Here is a 21,298-nt window from a genome sequence, read left to right as displayed (position 1 = left end):
TCATTTATGGTTAATTGCACGAAAGAAACCAAACTTCAGACTTTCCAATTTTTAAGTTTCTTCACAGAAGAATTGCAACGAATGATTATCTCTATAAAATAGGTATCTCTTAATCTACATATCTTTGAAACGACATCGCTGAACTATGTTAAAGGTGTCTGAGCTGAGCTTTTAGAAGTAAAAGCCCTTGAAGTGTCCGCTTATTGCAGGTTTCGTGCAACAAAATGGTTTAATATTGGTGTCCACGTCCGCTTAACAGAGGTGTCCGCTGATTGCAGGTTTATTTTACAGTAGATGCGGGAAGAAAATTTAGTGGTCCACTTAGTAGAGGGTGTCCGCTTAATATGGGGTCCGCTTAATACAGGTTTTGTTGTAGTAGTCCGTGAGCCAGTAGGGCTGGTTGGTATCATCCGGGGTGAATAAGGTTTATGGTGGTTTTCTAGTAAATTAGACCATAAATAGTAGGGAAAAGCATGATAGCAATGATTCTATGGTAGCTAGTGGATAACAGTGCTCTTTAAAGTGTGGCTCAGGCATGGGAACGAGGCTGATGCTTGTTTTGTGCTTAGTAGCTTCAGATGTCCACCAAAATGAACAGAACACATACACAACAGTACCATTGTTTCACACATACATTTTTTTAATTACAAATGGTTTATTTCATTAGTCGCATGACCAGAGCACGACTTTGGCACGGAAACGAGGCTGATGTTGGTTTGACATACATATGTGTGTTCATTAGCTTTAAATGTCCATCAAAATCTGCAAAACAGAAGGTGTTGTTTATCCCGTCGTTTACATCACTGGACACGTGACCAGGGCCTTTAAAATGGCATTTTTACATGACAGACAATTGTAAGACTGTACTACGAGGCACTCCAATCCACTTTAATTCAACCTGCTCTTTTTAATGTTTCTGACGTTCTTTCTGATGTTCTTTAACGTGGGTATAGCTAAGAATATCATTAAGTAAATGAGTCACGTGACCTAATTTCTATATTTACCAGTTGGCATACATAGAAAGTACTTGTGAGAATTCACAGAAACTTCTTAAGCGTTCAGTTTAATATTCCTCATCACTGCTCACTCCATCGTCATCATCGGCACTCTCGATCTCTTGAACAGAACCTTGGTTCTCACATTCAGCAAGCTTGCACATATCAGTGCATCTTAGGCCATTTGTGACACAGACACATTTAGGGGGGATGCACGTTTTAGTAGAGTTACACGCTAATAGCTCAAGTATGGCCCCTGGTGCTGCTTTTACGTCCATCCAGTCAACAACTAACTTGACAACACCATCTTCATGCTCAATCTTCCATCCCTGTCCAACAAGAGTCGGAACCTGTGGGTCTTTCTCTAAACGGCGTTTCCATATGGCAACCTGATAATTTGCTCTCCTTGCGTGCTTCACAAGACAATCTCTGCAAGGAGGGAGCTGGTGGCTTTCTATCCCCCCTCTTCTTGAACAAAACAGCTGGTACCTCACCTTTGCACACTTCTGGACCAAGTGAGGCAGCAACTTTTGAAATGTCAATAACATTTGTCCGTGTACGAGTTCCAGATTTCATGAACAGGGAAGCTCCTATCTCATTGCTAAATGCCAAGGACATGATAAATACATCAGTGTCCTCCGAACAGACAAGAACAGAGTTGAAGCCCTCATTAGCTGCATGGGAAGCGTGGAGCAGTAGTCGTCCATCTTCCTCTTCCTGTTGAGACTTCAGTGTTGGAACCTCACTACCTTCCGCGGTGATTCTGTAGCACGTATCACCAGCATTGACATACAACAGTTTCTCCTCCAACTTCTGTCTGCATGCTTCCTTTCTCCACTCGTTGACGATGAAGGTGATAAGACTCGTCTTATTGCTCACTCTTGTCAGGAAATTCCTCCACTGCCTAACTATCTGTGTACTAGTGATGTTAACAAGCTGGTGTCCTGACTCTTCACCTCGCAGTTGTTGCTCGCAGTTCTTAATGGATAGCTCCTTGTATGTGTCAAATACGACGTCTATTCTGTTACACCACACCCCTTCTTTCATTGCCATAGACAGAACAGTCATAGCGACATCACCAAAGGTCAGTTGATCTTCCTTTAGCCTTTGCACCAGAGACATGCCATCAATAACTGCAGCAGAATTTACAGGGACTTCCTCAGAGAACTGAAAATTTTTCTGTAACAGTGATGCCAGGGAGGCCTTGTTGGTATTTCTCAGAAGGCCATCTGGAGTTGACAAGGCCCAGGGAAGTGGTCCACGAGGGTGTGAAAGGATGGTATTCATCTGCAAGCTTCGTTCTTGTGCGATAACTATGATTCTTCCAAACAAGGACCTGTCTGCTTTCAAAATAATCGATCGGTCCTTGGTTTGCACCTGTTCCTTCTAGTTCATGTCGCTGAATGTCTTAAGTTTGTTGGTCTTCAGAGGGTCATGGAATTTTCTGATTTGAGGAGTTTTCTCCATCCTCTCGTCTTTAAACTTTGCATAACATCTTTCACCAACCGCGTGTGCTGCTTTCAGCTCTGTGGCAATCTCTCTGGGGGCTTTCTTTGCAGCTGAAATGCTAATCAGTTCTTGGCTCTCGGAAAATGGATTAACCCAGCCTTGGATGAGGTCAACTATGGACGAAACCGCGAGCTCATCTCTCTTTATTCTTGATGACTGAAGCTCTGTATGCTGCGTTTCCGAGTTGGATCTTTGTGCCATGTTTCTTAGCTGCCCGAGAAATGCACTTCGGTATTCTGCTGTGAGGTAGTAGCGCTGAACAGTTGCAGGTTTTAAGCTAAAGCGTGTGGTTCCACCAGGACTCTGGGTATCTTTGTTAACTGTGACCTCAGTTGTCTGGTCAACTGGAATCCTCCCAAAGGGATTGCTGCTGGCTAACTGAACGGCAAAACTGCCTTCTTTGAATGCCTTCTGTACTTAAGGATTTTTGTCACCGAGATTTGTCATCTGAGCAAAGTAAGGAGTCAGGTATCGTGAATAGTTCACCTTGTCGTAAGCGAAACACCAAGGGATCATCATTCTTATGGAATGGAGATGTAAATCCCAGTCACCTTCACGAGATGCTCGCAACAGGCCAAGAACTTTTCCTTCTACCATATCCACATATGGCATCCAGAATGCTGAAAGTTCACCGTTACTTTGATGAAGATGATTCAGGAACTCTCTCCACATAGTCATCACTTGGGGCAGGACTGGGCATTGAAGCAGCTGGTCTAAGCTCTCTTCCTTCAAATTATTAGCCAGTGTATCCACCTGCTCAAAAAAAGACGCCACTGTGATGCGATGATTGGGATCGCTGCTTTCGAGCCTTCTCATGAACTCAGTCCATGCTAACCTCATCAGTGCTTCATACAGGTACTTGTGTGCCCGCACGCCACGGTTGTAATTCTTTCCATCGATGACACCACTTATGGAGCCCTCAGCAACTATCTGTGATTCAATGAAGATGTCCTTCAAACCGCTATCTTTAAATCGTTTCTCCAGAATAGCCAATGCAACGCAAATCGTGTGAAATGTTCCAATTCGCAAAACAAAGTTCGAAAACTGGTCTTGCTTCCATGCAATTTCCGCTGCTTTTGCGTAAAGTGCTTGATCCATGACAACGACAATTGATGATAGATCAAGTTTCTTCCTGATTTCCTCTGACTGGTTAGGGATCTCAAACACTGTTGTTAATTCTGTTGCTGGAGCATTTATTGTCGGGAGATACTCTACGACATCTGGTGTTACTTGAACTTGATCCCTTGTTTGGATGTTAAGTCCGGTCCAACTAGGCACCTTTTGGACGTCTGAATTGACTTGCCTAGCAAGGATCCATAGCATGTTTTTCTGCTCTGCATTTCTCGCAGCTTTGTTGGCTTCACCAGCATAGTCATCCTTGGTTTTGAAAGGACGTGGTCCCACACGAGGGCCAGCGACATATACGTCCAGTTGGGGTTGATGATCTGTGCTCAAAGTCCTCTGTTTCTTTTTGTCAATGCGTGGTAGATCTTTCGGCGGGGTCAGGACCGAAGACTCTAGGCTGTACAACGATTTCTTTGACACGGTGGGATGTTCCTTTACCTGACAAGGTCTCCTCGATTCTGTCTATGTTGTCCCAGGCAAGGTTTGTGAAGATCTGTGGATTAATGGAGGCGGGAAGTGACATTCTTTCATCCAGACCTGATGTCAGCTTTTGTAGACACAAAGCGGTGTCGTTTTCCTCAAGCTGAGTATATGACATCCCGTGGCCAGTCTTGTTAAGTATCCTGATTATCTCTGTGTTTCCAGTTAATGTTTTGACAGCATAAGGAAGGAGCACATGCTTGGGAGGCTTATGCTGACCGCATGTGACAGCATATATTAGGTCTTGACCAAATGACTAAATGAGATTTGACACTCTCTCTGATGGCTTTTCATTCTGAGGGTTTCCAGTTAGCAGTCCAACTAGAAAACGATGCAGCTGGGTAGGCATTTACACAGCATTTGACCGATCAGACGGGTGGTGGCAAGACCAGGCAGTCGGTTTCATATCTCTTCTTATAACTTCCCGGATCTGTAATGAAGCTTGTTCTGTTATCTTGTTGTCATCACTTAGCTTCACCTTCCAGATTGCTAGCTCTTTACGGAGATTATCATTATCAAGGACAACATCTTTAAACGATAAGCTATCAGGAACTAACAGCAACTTTCCGGAATCATTTGGGAAAATATGGATAGAATTGCCCAGTCCTGACTCAAGCCTTCTACGGATGTTCTTCGTTGTGGCAGTTTTGAGAGCTTCACCCTTGCTGGACATGAACGCTTCCAGTTTCTCCGTAAGCTGGGCAACTGGTACGACCTTCTTATGTGGAATTACCTCGTTTCTGATATAATGAAAAAGTTGTACGTATGCTTCTACTTTAGCTACTTCGTATGATAGCATTTCAGTTACCTGTGACGAATTGTCCACTTCTTTATCACCTACATGATCACGTTCTTTGGTTTTAATGTTAGTGTAACTTTTATAGCATGAAGCGTGGTAGTGGGCTTCTGCGGCCACTATGTCTCTGCTAGTTATGGCAAGAATTCTTGCATCATTGTTTAATATTGCACAATGACGGAGTCTCGTATCTGCCCGCAGTTGTACAGCCTGGATGAGTTTCTCCCTTGACTTTGGATTTTTCATGAATTTAACCTTATTTCAGAAAATGCATACAGGATTATATACTCTCCCTTCGGTGGATAGTCTCCTACACTGCCTTTTTGTGGGACTGGCGTCTTCATCAACTGACTCTTCTCTTTTTCACTTAATAGATTCTAAGTCTCTTTTCATAGTAAACAGACTTCTACATTTTCGGTGGTATGCGATTTTCTTCGACTGTTTTGGCGACAACCAAAACTGCCTGATGATTTCGAACTTTGGCTGCTTCCAGCAAAGCCAGCCAAGATCTGATGTCCTTTGGAGACACAAGATGTTCTTCCTCCTTATCACATGCAGTATAGTGTATTATGCACTGGTGCTTGTCCTTTTCCATTCAATCTGGATGGCAAACGCAAGCTCAGTAAATGGAGAATTTAAATAAATCTATTATTTACTCTGAAACAATAGCGTAAATGATATCAACGATTTCATATACGTTATAGATGCACAAGTAAATTAGCACTCAGTAATAGATCGAGTATTTTCAAACTTTAGATCGAACTGAAAGTCTAATTTCTAAAACAGTTTAAAAAAGATTTAATGGGAGCTGATTTGTTTTCTTATAAGACACAGTACAATTTAAGTTCCAAGTAGATAAAAGGTGAGTTATCAGAAAAAAACCGAGAAGCAGAGTTTTTTGCATAAAGGAGGGCAAGTTTTAAAAAAAAATACTACAGTTTTTATGAAGAAGGTTAAAGATATTTTCAGCTATTGATTACTACGACAGAAATGGACTGTTTTTCTTTGTTTGTTTGTACTCTAGATTATGTTTTACTGAACATCTCGTATCTGGTGTGCCTCAGCTCTGTCGTCTTTGTCATGCTATTTTGCAATCAAAACAAAGTATTTTGCAATCAAAACAAAGTTCATTCAAAATTAAGAGTACATAAAACTACAATGTTTATAAAATTCATACATTGTGGAATAATTAAGTGACTGATAGATATCTTGTAGTTTAAACACTTACCTTAACGAAGTTGGCCTTTTCAAAATGGCGGATACATCAAGCAACAGAGTTCTCAGACATGGCATAAATTAACAAACTGCTGACCAAAATTTGCAGGCTCGCGTATTAAACAAAATGTTGTCAAACACATTATGTAGACTCTTAAAAGTATGATTATGTCTCCACAGTTAATTTTATTACATTCTATAAGCATTTGTAATTGCATATAATTGAACATTAACTCGGGCCTAATGTGCTATAGCTTGGAAGGAGGTGCAAATAAATGCAGTCAGCGTGGAGGAGCTACCATCGATCCAGTGCTATCATGGATTTTCCAAGCCTACAATAGCAGAGTCTTTCAAGAAACACCAGGAAACTTATTCACCCTGAATGATACCGACAGCCTAAATTTGGCTGCCTGGCTCACGGACTATAGTGGGGTTTTATTCCACTCGGTTGGAGTTTGGTTTTAAAAGTCAGTATCTGGGAGGTGAGAAGATAAAGCTGCTACATTGAAACTGGAGATATTTTACTCGTGGTAGAAAACTTGTGGCCCCTTGGTCGCATCCTCGAAGTAAAACCAAGCAAGAGAGATGGGTTGTGAGAAGAGACAGGTTGAAAACCAAGTCAGCGGTCCTGGAATGTCCCCTCGACAAGATCATTCTTCTAGAGGCTCCTAGACTCCACGAGAGCAACTAAACATTGTTGATCTTGATGTCCTCAATAGACTGCGAGCAGTCTCTCTTTTGCTTGGAAATCCGTGGGAAAGAATGCAGTGAAGAAAGCAAAACAAGTGTGACTGCCAGTGGGACATGCGAGTGGCGAGCGGCTTCCACCACAAGTAGCACGGGCGGCTCACGGCTTCACATGTCACAATCGCACGCTCACAATCCACCGCCCCCTTGTGTGGCGTTCTTCCCCACGGATTTTCGAGCAAAAGAGACTGCTCGCAATCTAGGTCCTCAACCAAGAAGTTTGCTTGTAACATCAGAGAACAGTTGTTTCTTTTAATGTTGACTTGATTGTGGTGAACCATTTCGAATTGATTTAGTGACAAAATAATTATTACTCTAAACAGGTGTTTATTTATTTCTGGAGTGAAATTTTAATAAACATTTCAAAATAAAAATGAGTGATAAAAATTTTACACAACGTTTCGATGTCGTCATGACATCATTATCAAGTGACAAGAAAATAACGGTTCAACAGTGTTATATATGCGGTGAGAGGTGTGATTGTTCATTAACATATTTGTTTAAACAAATAGTTTCGCGCGGATGGAATCCGATTGCGTGTTCAGGCTAGGTTTCTTCTTTCTAATAAACAGCAGTTCGTAAATCAAACAATCCAGTTTTCCGTTGCATTTCTTTAGGACGGAAAAATTATTGGCAAGGTCGTCGATGTTATAAAGGCGGTGATCGTTCTTTAAGTGCTTTCCGATTGCGGAGAACCTGTGTTTATCAATATGTTGGTGCAAATGCCGGCTGGTATACCCGACATACTCTGCATCGCACAGATCACATTGGTAATTGTACACTACGCATTGTTGATTAATTAGAGGTGGTTTTGGTTCACGCATCTTGAGATCTTCACAGATTTTGCGACTCTTGAATACTGGTTGAAGAGTGTGATCGATTTTCTTGCTCAGGTCAGACAGTTGTTTTTTCGCTGCATCGGCCGACGTTTGATCTTTAAATGGCAATACCACTCGGTGAACAGTATCTTCGTTGACGGGTAGTTGAGGTGGCACGAGAGGATCTTTGGTCATCATTGAGGTGACAAAGTGAGAAACGATGGAGTTAATTAGGCTTTCAGGGTACTTGAGGTTCATAAACATCAGCTTCAGGCGATCACATTCAGTCACGAAAGACTCCCATGTGGATGACAGGTGAAAAGCACTGTTTACCATGGTTTTAATGAGCGATTTCTTGTACCTTTTGTCCACATGGCTTTGGTGATGGAGTAGTAGGCCGGTATTTGTTGGCTTCCGGTAACACTGGTTTCCACTTTGTGACCTTTCTTAAGTATTTCCATACCAATAAATGGTAGCTTGTTGTCAGAAGCTAGTTCCATTGTGAAATTTATGGATGGGTGACAGTTGTTAAGTGTTGTTAAAAAGGCTTCTGCTGCTGGCACATCCTTCACCGTGGCAAGCGTGTCATCGACGTACCGCCTATAAAACTCTGGGAGCTTGTTGTCATGTTCTAATTTCTCTTCGATGGAGCAGAGAAATGCGTTTGCCATAAGGGGTCCCAAAGGTGAGCCCATTGCCACTCCGTCAGTCTGTTCATAAAGCTTGCCATCGAACTGGAACAATTCGTTCTTAGTTGCTACTTCTAGAAGTTGGATCAGGTCAGGCTGAGTGATGTTTAACTCGTGTGTTTCGTTAAACCAGTTGTTTACGAACGCTTTTTCGGCGATCATTTCCATAGTTTCCTTAAGTGGTACATTAGTAAACAAAGACGTGGCATCATAGGATACCAAAATGTCGTTTTCGTCGACTTTTAGGTTTTGAATCTCTTCTGCAAAAGCGAACGTATCAGAAATCGTGTAGCGATTAACTGACAGCGGCTTCAGTTTTTCATCAAGCCACTTGGCGAGGGCATAGTTGTAGGTACCCGTGGCAGACAGGATTGGTCTCATTGATAACTTCTCTTTGTGTGTCTTTGGAAGACCATAAAGGTGGGCAAGGCGTGAGCCTTTCTGACAAACGGAATCGGCAATCTCCTTTGGCAGAATCTTACGAACCACAGAATCTGACCTGAGCAAGAAAATCGATCACAGTCAACCAATATTCAAGAGTCGCAAAATCTGTGAAGATCTCAAGATGCGTGAACCAAAACCACCTCTAATTAATCAACAATGCGTAGTGTACAATTACCAATGTGATCTGTGCGATGCAGAGTATGTTGGGTATACCAGCCGGCATTTGCACCAACGTATTGATGAACACAGGTTCTCCGCAATCGGAGAGCATTTAAAGAACGATCACCGCCTTTATAACATCGACGACCTTGCCAATAATTTTTCTGTCCTAAAGAAATGCAACGGAAAACTGGATTGTTTGATTTACGAACTGCTGTTTATTAGAAAGAAGAAACCTAGCCTGAACACGCAATCGGATTCCATCCGCGCGAAACTATTTGTTTAAACAAATATGTTAATGAACAATCACACCTCTCACCGCATATATAACACTGTTGAACCGTTATTTTCTTGTCACTTGATAATGATGTCATGACGACATCGAAACGTTGTGTAAAATTTCTATCGCTCATTTTTATTTTGAAATGTTTATCAAAATTTAATCTCATTCAAATAGTGAAATTTTAATCCTTGTTAATCCTAAGATGCACATATTTGACTTATTAATCGCAAAAGGTGGTACTTAAGGATTATTAATCCTAAAATGCATCATTTTAGAATTAATAATCCTAAAATCCACGCTTAATAATCGATTAATAATCCTAAAGTACCACCGTCTACGATTAATAAGTCAAATGTGTCTTCACTCGTCCGGCCGCCATCACAAATAAAATTTCAAACTCAAGAACTACATCTCGCAGGGGTCACTCTGAAATAAATGCAATTCAGCCAGGGTGTTGACGTGACAAACTGAACGTAGAGCTATTCTTGTATGAAGTGAGTGTGTTTAATAAGAACGATATTTTCAATGTCTTTGACTCGTCAACGAAAAGCGATGCGAGCGCGAACGTCGTGGCCGTGAAACAACAGCGCCGCGTTCAATGCGAAATAAACAACTCTACAATGAAGGTTATTCAAATCATTTGAAAGCAGCTCATTTAATGTTCAAAATGTACCCAAAGGAAAAGAAAGCAGGCAAATAAACCAAATTTCTCCGTCTTTGAGTCTTCAACAAAAAGCAACGCGAGCGGGAAAATATATCGTGGCCATGCTTGAACAAACAACAGTAGTACATTCAATGCAAATCAAAATTTTTAACTTTGCCAAGATTACCGAACTGATTTGAAAGCGACCGATGTAATGTTCGTAATTAACCCATAGTAAAAGAAAACAGGCAAATGAACAAACAAGTACATGAGAGAGTGTTTACGAATGATATTTCCTCTATCCTTGACTCTGACGAAAAGCAACTCAACTCAGCCGTGCTTGAATGAACAGCAGTACCGCATTCAATGCGAAATAAAAAAAAAAACTTAACATAGATTACCCAACTGATTTGAAAGGGGCTCATTTAATGTGCAAAATGTACCCAAAGTAAAAGGCAACAGGCAAATGAACAATCAAACGGCAAAATATCTTTTCCTGAAACACAAATGCTGGGAGGTTTTAGAGCGCTATATGGCCATCCCCTTTTTTAAACTCGTGGATTCGCGAAGCGTAGAAACGTGTTTTGAACGCAAACTTGAAAATAACCTGTCCGAAATTGAGAAGCGTGAGATCCGCACGAAACTAGAGATTAAGAAACAAAGCCTAGAGCAATGGTCATCTACAAAACCCAAGGTTCGATTATCAGGTCCAGAACACGTTTGTACAATGAAAGGAGAAAAATACAAAGTATTTCTTTAAGTTGGAGAAAAGGCATAGTAAAACAATAAGAAATCTGAAAATCGATGACAACATCACTCTAAACACAGATGAAGAAATCCTAAATGAAGCGAAACGCTTTTATCAAGCACTGTACGCGTCAAACAATAGCTCTTTTCAAAACGTTTCTGGTGAAGACATTTTTTTTCAAAAAGAGAACCACTGTACAATAAGTGATGAAGAAAGAAAACTTTGTGAAGGTCTGCTAACGGCTGCAGAATTTCTGGAAAGTTTAAAAACTATGGAATCCAACAAGACACCTGGAACGGACGGAATTCCAGTTGAATTTTATAACAAGTCTTTTGGAATGACATTAAGCCCATTTTTCTCGCCGCTATTAACGCTTCCCATGCTTAAGGCCTTCTCTCCATATCACAGAGGAGAGGATTATTAACGTTGATTCCAAAAAAAGATAAATCTCTATGTTACATAAAAAACTGGAGACCCATCTCGCTTTTGAATTGTGATTATAAAATTGCTGCTAAATCAATCGCTAACAGAATAAAAAGAACATTGCCTTCGGTGATTGACAGGGATCAAACAGGCTTCCAAAAGAACAGGTTTATTGGTGAAAATATAACGCTGTTAAATAGTATCTTAAGTTACACAGATAACGGAAAAATTCCAGGACTTCTCCTTTTCATCGATTTTGAAAAAGCCTTTGACACTCTTGAATGGTCTTCTGTTGAAAAAAACTCTAAAATATTATAACTTTGGAGATTCTCTTGTACTCTGGATAAAGCTCTTTTACACTGACATTAGCAGCAGTATACAAAACAATGGCTGGTCTTCAGATTTCTTTAATCTAGGTAGAGGTGTGCGTCAAGGCTGACCCCTGTCCCCTTACCTTTTTATTTTATGCGCTGAAATCCTTGGAGCAGCAGTAAGACGAGATAAATTAATTCGTGGTATTCAAATTTCGGACAATGAATGCAAAATAAGCCAGTATGCTGATGATACCACGCTTATATTGGACGGTACAAAGTCCTCTACAGAAAGATCCCTTTTGCTACTTAATATCTTCGCCAAATTGTCAGGCCTAAAAGTCAACTACGAGAAGACCGAGGCACTCTGGATTGGATCTTTTAAAAACCAAACGGATAAACTAGAAATAAATCAAAACATCAAGTGGAGTTCTCGGAAGGTCAAAGCCCTTGGAGTATGGTTTTCGATTAGTAAGGAAGAAGCTGTCATGCTTAATTACCAGGAAAAGAAGGAAAAAATCTCTAAAATCTTAAGTTGCTGGCAGCTTAGAAGATTAACTCTGCTAGGGAAAGTTACGGTTATTAAAAGCTTAGCTGCATCTCAGCTTGTTTACATCATGTCATCTTTGCCATCTTCGCAATCTCATCTGAAAGAAATACATCAACTTCTGTACAATTTTCTGTGGGATGGGAAAGGGGATAAAATTAAAAGAAGTGTGATATTAAACGAATATAAAGATGGTGGATTAAGAATGTTAGACATTCGATCCTTCAATCATGCTCTGAAATCAAAATGGGTAAAGAAGTATCTTGATGACAACAATCAAGCAAAATGGAAACTATTTTTTGACTTTTTTCTTAAACAACATGAGGGTAAATTACTTCTGACTGGTAATTTGAAGCAAGCTGATGTAGCTGGTTTAAACATTCAGGACTCTTTTATCAAGGAAGTAATCGAAATCTGGTCAAATTTAATCCATGAAGAAAACCCAACACACTAAGGCAATGCGCCAATTTGGTACGACTCCCTTATAAGAATTGAAAACCGGCCAATCTTTTATTCTGATTGGTCTCGTGCGGGAGTTAATCAGGCCAAAGACTTGCTAAATCAAAAGTTTGACTTTTTTAAGTATAAGGATTTTAAAACTCGCTGCAAAGTTGATACCACCTTTTTAAGGTACTATGGTGTAGTCTCCGTCCTGGCAAAATTAAAAAAGTCTTTTCAGGACCAGGCTACGATGAACTCTGGAGACCAACTTACTCGTAGTCAAAAGTTACTATCGTCCTCAAGCTTTTGCAATGAGGCGTATAAGTTAATTGTCAAAGGAATCACTTCATCACCTGATAAAAGTCAGAGTAAATGGATTGCTGACTGCGAAAATTACGAAAACTTCATAGAATGGGATAAGTCATATATTTTGCCTTTCTATTGCACGAAAGAAACCAAACTTCAGACTTTCTAATTTAAGCTTCTTCACAGAAGAATTGCAACGAATGATTATCTCTATAAAATAGGTATCTCTTTAACAGACATATGTGCTTTCTGTGAACAAAAAAGAGAAAGCCCGATTCATCTCTTCTGGGACTGTGAATTCGTTCAAACCTTTTGGCAAAACATCCAACACTGGTTGATACAGCATCAGATAAAGCCACAGAACTTTTCCTTGACCCTACCAATCTGCCTGGGACTAGTTGATAATACAGAGGATATACTTCTACACCATGCACTTCTAATTGGCAGAGATCACATTTATTCATCTAAAATAAAGAATACTCTTCCGAATTTACAAGTGTTTTCACAAACTTTCCTCAAGTGTCAAGAAATCGAAAAATGTTATGCTTATAAGACAAACACTGTTAAGAAATACAATTCGAAATGGAATCTATTCAAATGAACTGTGACTTCAATCCACTTCTTTCTTTTAGCAGCTCCCCTTTTGCCATTCAATTCTCTTTCCAATTTTACTCTCTTCTTTTCCAAAACCTCACACCTGGACTGGCGGCCTCCTTAGTAGTTTGTGTTCTTATGTGTCCTTGTTCCTCTTCCCTTTTCTCTGTTGTTTCTTATCTTGTACAAGCTTTTTATAATGAGCATGCTTCCCCAAATCTAGACACAATATTTCAGATCAACTAGGAACAAAATCACTAAGTCGTTAAAAAGTGTGCACCAGCATTATGTAACAGCGTGTGGTAACTACTTAAAAAAATATATATTGTAATAAATAGCATTATTTTTTTTGGTAGAAATATAAGTAATGTGAATCATTAAGTCGTTAAGAATTACACGAAAGTGTGCACCAGCATTATGTAACAGCGTGTGGTAACTAGTAAAGGAAAAAAAAAGGAAAAAAATGTTGTAATAAATAGCATTATTTTTGTTTTTTTGGTAGAAATATAAGTAATGTGAAATTATCAGCGGCTTTTTTTTTTTTTTAAAGTAAGGTAGAAATCCAAGAGGTTATTGTAAAAACCGTAAAAGGGGTTAATTGTGCCTAAATAATATCATATGCATACAATAGGGGGAGGGGAAAGAGTTTTCTGGAATGTAAGTACTGAAACAATAACCAAGTAAGTAGTAGATAAATGTTGTACTGTAGCATTGTATTGTAAGTATTTTCATTGTAAGTAGTGTTTTTTTTTTTTTCGCGCCCGACGCCATATTGGAATAGTAACCGTGCAGTCAGTGCGAGCCTACTACTCAATGCGTGCGAATATTGCTGGTTTTGTAGCTTTTACACGACCATTAATATTAGGTGTTTTGCTAAATTGAAGTGGAGTTGACTCCGAATGTTCGAATTAGTACTATGGCCAACTTGAAGGCTGAATTTCAGGTGCATTTGAGTCGTCCAGGCGTTCAAAATGACCAGGAGATGTGCATTCGTTTGCTGGAAAGTGACCTGAAAAGCTAATGTGGTAAGCTTTGATGAGAATGTGTTTTATTCCTCGACCTTAATGAGCTTATATGAGCGAAACGAACAACTTTTAATGAAAGAAACAGCTATTGAATGCAAGACAAACATCGGTACCATTGTATAATATTGTAATTTCATTTTTATAATTTAGTAACATCTAAACCTGAGACCAGCCGAAATATTGTTTTAACTCTACGACGTTGTGTCAACCTTGCAGTAGTGACGTATTATCGTTTTACTTTTCGTATTTGGCTGATTAGATCTGCTGTGAGATCCAACGTTCAATCAAGCAGGACGTTCGTTCACCGCGCCGCTTTGCAGTTTAAACACTTAAGTTTTTCATGTTGAGTAGTCCATGTTCAACCGGCCTCGAGTTAAGTGTAGATTAAAGTTGTGTTCTCTATACTTGTCTTGTTTATTTTAGTACATTGATCTGAACTCTAAGTGGGATGTGAAATGCACATAAACTTGGAAAGAAACTCCCAAGTACTTTATTTTGATAAGCTTAAATGATTTCTACCCTGCTTATGTTTACACTTTTGCTTCCTGATTGAAAAGATAACAAAGGGAAAGAAACCCCCTGTGAGCTTGTCCCCAATTATTAGTTAATACTAAATACATTGACACTTCAATAAAGCTGTTATTATTATTGTTGGAACACATATTTATGGTCGACAGATTTGTCTGATCAACACTGAAAATGCTTGCTAAAGAGTCTACTTATTTTGATGTATTTTACGTACAATATATATAGAGACAAGCGGTTCCACATTGGAAAAGAAGTGCTGTCTCATAAGAAACCTTACTTATAACCTTAAATGAAATGCAATAAAAAACGTTTGTGAACTCGTACGATTTGAATACATGCAAATTTTTCCAGCTGGCAGATCAACATCAAGATCATGGTGTGAGGGAAGGGGGGGAGGGGGGAGAGTATTCTATGATTTGTTGGGCAGGAGTGTCCTCTGTGACCCAAGAACCCTTAGCCTTTATCATTCCATATTCTGCTGCAATTTTGCCACCCTAGCTATTCTGGACGTATGTCTTTGTAATATGTATGCAAAAAAAAGCCAACGAAAAAAGCCTAAAAAAGCCACTTCACTTTGTGAGTTAAGTGCAACCTTGCATGGTACAAACCCGGCTTGTTTTAACAGCATTTAATAATACACCAGTAATTGCAAGTTCACCAATATGTGTCATCTCTAGATTACCTAATCCACGAGTTTGGCCATAGGTCTCCTTTGATTTTCTGTTTAGCGTCGTCCGACCGACCCAGATTTTCGCGTTTTCAAAAACAAAAGTTACGCAGAAGGCAATGAAGGCAATGACACATTATTTCAAACAAGCAATTTTTTGCCTTACAGATTTTTAGTTTTTCCCTGTTCTCGTTTGATTTTAACAACTACGTCGACTTTTTCCTTCCTCCATTGCCCATGTGCATGACTTTGTAACCACACCTTGTTGTTTTCAGGCTCCACGGATGTTATACTGAGGTACAGGGCCTCCCAGTTCCAGAATCCTTTTCCAATTTTATTTTTGTTTTTTTTTCTTTTCCGACCGACCGACCCAAAATCAGAAAACGCATTCGACAATAAACGAAAAAAAAAGGGGGGAGGGCCAATTTTCTTTTCTGGGATCTTTCGTCGGTAAGAAAGCATTCTTGATACCTAGAGAGATAAATGAGCCATGAAGGAACAAAACACAGCCAATGTTTTGCGAAACTCAAATTCCATAAAATAATTTGGAGCTTAAATTGGCTAATAAGCTTGATTAGGAACGGTTTTTAGATGCGGCAATTTATTCAAATGCAAAAAACTTCGTGAACAGCACTTGAATTATGTACAAAGAAATTGTTTTGTAACTCAAGAGTTATATCAAAAAGTTCCTTTATTTCAAAATTCGACGAACTAAGGAAAACCCTTCATCGCTTTCCCAAGGGCAAATTCACAAGAGCCGGTGTTTACGAGCGATATCATCTTTCTTGCAATCTTTAGCGATATCAACGAAGTCGACGAGAAAGTGATGCGAAAGGCTTCAAATGAACTGTATTTTCTTCCCTTAATCCCGGCGAAACGTATGGAAGGAAAAAAGTGGATTATTTTTCGAAAGGGAATTCATTCAAACCAGAGCTTTGCTGCACATGAAAGAAGTTTGAATCTTTTGAACAAGCTACGCGTACTAAAACGGCACTCGCAAAATTAAAAAAATTAATCATGTTTTCATTCGGCAGATTTGTTCATCTCCCGAAACCAACTGGGCCTCAGCAGAAACTCTAGTATTTATCTTAAGTAAATTAGCCATACTTTATTATTTTGTAAAAACTCTAGCATTTATCTTAAGTAAATTAGCCATACTTTATTATTTTGTGGTTAAAAACGCCATCAAAACAAGTAGTAAAATCCACAAAAGACCAACACTTTTAATTCGATACGCACAATATAGATTATTTAGAGATAAGATGAACATTCTCGGCGTTTACTTCTCGGAATAAAATCCACTTTCAGGAGGTAAGTCAACTAATATTCCTGGTTATCAAAACGTCATGATCTTGGGATTAAGCGTTTTTCGTAGTTTGCGTGATTTTAAAATAAAAGTTTGATTTTCGACGGCTCAAAAAATAGTAATATTGAATTATAAAGGCTTAAAAAGATTTTGTTTTGGCTCTTCAGTCCTGTTTTGTATCTTTTTTTTTGTGAAAATATATCCTTTATTGATACACAGAAACCTGAATACAATACAATGTAATAAACTACAATTTTAACAGTTGCAAAAGTGATACATTTAGAAGCTATAGTAAATAAAAATAAAGAGATTTAATAATAATAATGACTTAACCAGAGTAGACCAGAGTAGGAGCATCATTGCATGTAAATTTTAATCTAAATTTTCAAGCCTGTACTTAGAGGAGATTTTGCTGACAAAATCTGTGATGAGAAGAGAATTATTGTGTAACTTATTTGTATAGATAAAATAGCGAGCTAAAAGCAAGGGATAGTTGAATTTTTTCAGAAGTTCTTTATTGGCAGGATTGGAAAAAAATCCCAAATAAATATTCTTGATTTGACGGTTTAAAAGAAGACTGATTACAATTATTGAACCATTTCACCACTTTTGACAAGGAATCTTTAGTAAAAAAAAAAGTCTGAGAAGGTATGTTCTATCGAATCTTGTTATCCACTATATAGGAATTCGCTGTAGTCTTTGATACGAAATCTACAGAGCTCTTTTTTATTTACAACGATTCGATGGAGAAATTTGAAGTGAAATCCCCTCAGCTTGTTTTCTCTGGAAACCTGTTTAGTCAAAATAAAATTTTGTTCCCATTGTTTTGCACATATTGGCAAACATTTACTCCATTTATTTGGTTCAGTATGTCGATCATTATTAACTTTTTTGTTCCAGCAATAAAATCAGTAGAAATCCTTTACCTTGGCAGTTTCAAAGTTTACCTTCGTTGAACTATCAAGATCGAAAATTGAGTGGTTTTGTAGAAAGATGCTCTTGGAGAACGGTTCCAAGTTATTGTTCTTTGTCTTGGCCAGTAAGCTGTCCGGAATAGCACTTCTAACGTGATAGTAATTCAAGAAGTTAATTTTACATTTATATTTCGTTTTAAAGGCTTGATATGAGAGTAGCTGACCTTGTTTATCTAACAGGTCACCTATTAAGATAATCCCTTTTGAAAACCACGCTTGGATGAAAAAAGGCTTGCCGTGTATTTCCCGGTTATTAAATAAAACTATTTGGCCCAGATTATAATTATACAGAGTTTTAAGATCATCGAAGAAGGAGAGCATGTCCTTATAGAAGGTAGGTAATTTCGAATTAAGGAAAATCACATAATTACAGCGTAGTATAAATTTTAAGCCACTCTGCCTTCTTAGGAAAAACTTGGGTAGTGAATTCCAATTCCAGTTTGCATTTTTCAGCAGACGAGGTATCCATGCCAAACACATGGCCTTAAACATTAGACCTACATCAATAATACGAATACCACCTTTATCGTAATCTTGGTAAAGGACTTCTCTTTTAATTTTATTCTTTTTCTTGTTCCAAAGGAAACTAAAGAGTTTTCTTTTAACAGTTGTGATAGTATCTTTACGCACTTTGGTGTTAGAGGCTGAATACAGAATTTGCGACAATCGTAAAGATTTAATAATCAAAACTTTCCCAAATAAGGTGAGGCTCCTTGGGCTCCACATATCGAGGTGGGTTTGCAGTTTTTGAATTTTTAAGTTGAAATTGTAGTGATCGTTGGCTTTGTCGAGAAGTATATTCCCAGAATTTTAACAGGATCACGTGGCCATGACAGTTGCAACAGTGTCGTTCTGTTATTGCGCCATTTACCCAACCAAAGTGCCTTGGTCTTTTTGACATTGAGTTTTAAACCAGAAACTGGCGCAAAGTCATTAATTAAACAGAGAGCTTTGTCAACAGAGGTAATATCTTCGCAAAAGAGGTTAGTGTCATCTGCAAATTGGCTCACTTTAACTTCATTTCCATAAATATTTATTCCTTTAACCAGCTTACTCTGGCAGATTTTATTGTATATTATTTCCGTACCCAAAACAAAAAGATATGGTGACAAGGGGCAGCCTTCTTTGACTCCCCTTGTTGGCTTAAACCAATTCGTTGCAAACCCGTTCTTGACAACTGCACTTTAAACATCAGTGTTGAAAGATGCTAGTCTACCGCTTTACGCTTTCCCCGAAATTAAAAAGATTTAACTGAATACGCTTTTTGTAAATGGCCATTCCAAAGTGTCAAATGCTTTCCTGAAGTCAAGTGAAACAAGACACCCTTTAATTCCTCATTCTTAGTATATTCGAGAACATCACTGATGATTCTTAGATTCTCACCTACATATCGCTCCTTCATGAAGCCTGTCTGATCTGGATGTACAAGTTTTGGAAGAATTGTTTCAATCCGTCTAGCTAAAGGCTTTAGATGCAATTTTATAATCAGTATTTAACGGTGTTATTGGTCTCCAATTCTGAAGGTCTAACGGTGACGGTGACGGTGACGTTGACGGTGACGGTAATAATAATAATAATAATAATAATAATAATAATAATAATAGAAAAAAAAGAGGAGTGTTTATTGTGACAAAAACTAGAGCTAAGCTTTACAAAATGCTATAATAATAATAATAATAATAATAATAATAATAATAACCAAAAAGAAAATAGGAACACACACACAACACAAACAAAAAAGAAAAACCTTTAAGAGGTGTTTTGACCTTCGCCCTTGTTCATTTGAAACCAACATTCTCTAGTTAAATGTGACTCCTGTTTCCATTCATTTAACCCGCTACCCAGGCGATTCAAATTCCAAAACTGCACAACTTTCAGAAATCGCTGGGAGAGGAAGCTCCTTTAATGACTTCGCTAACCAGTTCGATGTGGTGACCGGAAATTGTGTGGACACCACGGGGTTCGAGATACCATGCGCCCGGAAGTGGACTTGATATATTTGTCATGAGGGTCATACAGGGGTATTCTCGTGATGCGTGATCAGCTGATTTTATTTTCCGTGAAACGTGAATTTAGGAAATTATTTTTCGTGATCACGGTGACCTGAAGGTTTTGCGTGACCCGTGAGGAACTTGAATTATTCACCGATATTCGTGATTTCACCATTCTATTCTACGTGATTTGGAGACGTGGGTCCTCCGAATGGTTAGAGTCGTGTATCAAGAGTGACTTAGACATGCGATTTGCAATATGGAGCCTTGACTTAGCCTTTCACGATTTTTCTTTCTTCAAACACTCTTTCTAGCGTAAGAACAGGTTATTAAAGAGTATCTTACTTGCTTATTTTTGTGATTCGAGAAAACGAAATGTTTATATCCGTGATCCGTGATCCTCATTTTTCCATTCGTGAACCGTGCTATAGACCCCCCTTGTACAACCCTCTGTCATCTCAACCTTGTTACTGACCTAAACCATGGTTGATCACAGGATAAATCGAACTTTTACCTTGGTCAACTTTCTATTGTTTTGGGCAGCGTTAACAATTTTCCACGGAATGAACGCATCACAACGCTTTTCACTGGCTGTAAATCAGCTAAAAAAACTACGCAGTCAATAATAAATTCGGTCCAGCTCCGGGTAAATCGTGGCAGAAGTTAAGTTACTTGTCAAGTTATGTATCAATGAAAACAGCTTCGGATTGGCAGCTGAAGCATATTGAAGTTTAACTAGACAGTGTTGGTCTGTATTTTAGTAGCGGTAGCGGTAGTGGTAGTAATAGGGGTAGGGGTAGTGGTAGTGGTAGTGGTAGTGGTAGTGGTAGTGGTAGTGGTAGTGGTAGTGGTAGTGGTAGTGGTAGTGGTAGTGGTAGTGGTAGTGGTAGTGGTAGTGGTAGTGGTAGTGGTAGTGGTAGTGGTAGTGGTAGTAGTAGTTGTTTTATTATTACTATCATTATTATTAACATAATCATTTACAAAATAAATGCACTGTTATTCGGTTATTTACCTGTGTTCCTGTGGACTACGAGTAGTCCCTCTTTCGCTTAGTCTGTCGTTGTGTGAGAGCAAGATAAACGTTTCTGCAGGACATCACATATATCTCGAATGTTGACAACATGTTGACAACATGTTGTCAACGCTCCTAACATAAGCCAATCATATTTTTTATATTTCACTATCTTCATTAACTATTAACTCTCATTTGAGGAGAGATTCTCAGGTTTCATAAAATTCTCAAACCTTCAACACGGGCCAGTGTGAGATTGTGCATTAATATTGCATAATCTCACAAAATCAAAAATGTCCAACCGAATGGAATAAAGCTATGCATAAGCCCACAAGTACGGATTGCGGAACAATTTTTTTTACTTGTGTGCATGCGCTGCGTTTAACTGGGCTGCTTCGGTAACAAAGAAAAATGTGAGAATTGTTGGGTTCTTTGCATCGTAACGGCTTCTATCATATCTGTCTAATTAAAGATTATTTTGGTTACCAGAAGTTAAAGTGCTACTATGACGAAAATCGCATC

General features: G+C 38.8%; 4 protein-coding genes across 5 annotated transcripts in view; 2 read left to right on the top strand and 2 right to left on the bottom strand.

Moving 5' to 3' along the window:
• LOC110049655 (uncharacterized) overlaps positions 1-21,298 on the top strand; it is a 70,348-nt gene that overhangs the window by 44,057 nt on the left and 4,993 nt on the right. The window contains exon 4 of one of the 2 annotated variants that reach the window (XM_089288293.1): positions 6,375-7,187. The exons of the other annotated variant lie outside the window; for it this stretch is intronic. Within the exon in view, the coding sequence (XP_089144419.1) occupies positions 6,375-6,585 (211 nt within the window). The 3' untranslated portion in view covers positions 6,586-7,187. Of the gene's footprint in view, positions 1-6,374; positions 7,188-21,298 lie in introns of those variants that run through there. 2 annotated transcript variants of the gene reach the window in all.
• On the bottom strand, positions 4,401-5,151 carry LOC149117986 (uncharacterized). The gene has a single exon (XM_089288280.1). The coding sequence runs from the start codon at positions 5,149-5,151 to the stop codon at positions 4,459-4,461; it is 693 nt and encodes a 230-aa protein (XP_089144406.1). The 3' UTR covers positions 4,401-4,458.
• Positions 7,311-8,445, bottom strand: LOC149117985 (uncharacterized). Its single transcript, XM_089288256.1, has one exon. It carries the CDS (start codon positions 8,019-8,021, stop codon positions 7,368-7,370), a length of 654 nt encoding a protein of 217 aa, XP_089144382.1. The 5' UTR covers positions 8,022-8,445; the 3' UTR covers positions 7,311-7,367.
• LOC110053340 (uncharacterized) overlaps positions 21,125-21,298 on the top strand; it is a 2,894-nt gene continuing 2,720 nt past the window's right edge. The window contains exon 1 of the mRNA XM_089288308.1: positions 21,125-21,298. This exon is cut by the window's right edge and continues 2,720 nt beyond it. The gene's annotated coding sequence lies outside the window, so the exon portion shown is untranslated.

This window comes from Orbicella faveolata, unplaced genomic scaffold (genome assembly GCF_042242905.1).
Source record: "Orbicella faveolata isolate gen_17 unplaced genomic scaffold, um_ofav_v1 contig_1, whole genome shotgun sequence".
In the NCBI taxonomy this organism is placed as follows: Eukaryota; Metazoa; Cnidaria; class Anthozoa; order Scleractinia; family Merulinidae; genus Orbicella; species Orbicella faveolata.
The sequence above is the reverse complement of the archived record's forward strand: the minus strand, read 5'-3'. Positions and strand labels throughout refer to the sequence as shown.

Excerpts from the sequence above, each read along its gene's own strand:
- LOC149117986 (XM_089288280.1), bottom strand. The coding sequence starts at position 5,151 with ATGAAAAATCCAAAGTCAAGGGAGAAACTCATCCAGGCTGTACAACTG.
- LOC149117985 (XM_089288256.1), bottom strand. The coding sequence starts at position 8,021 with ATGGTAAACAGTGCTTTTCACCTGTCATCCACATGGGAGTCTTTCGTG.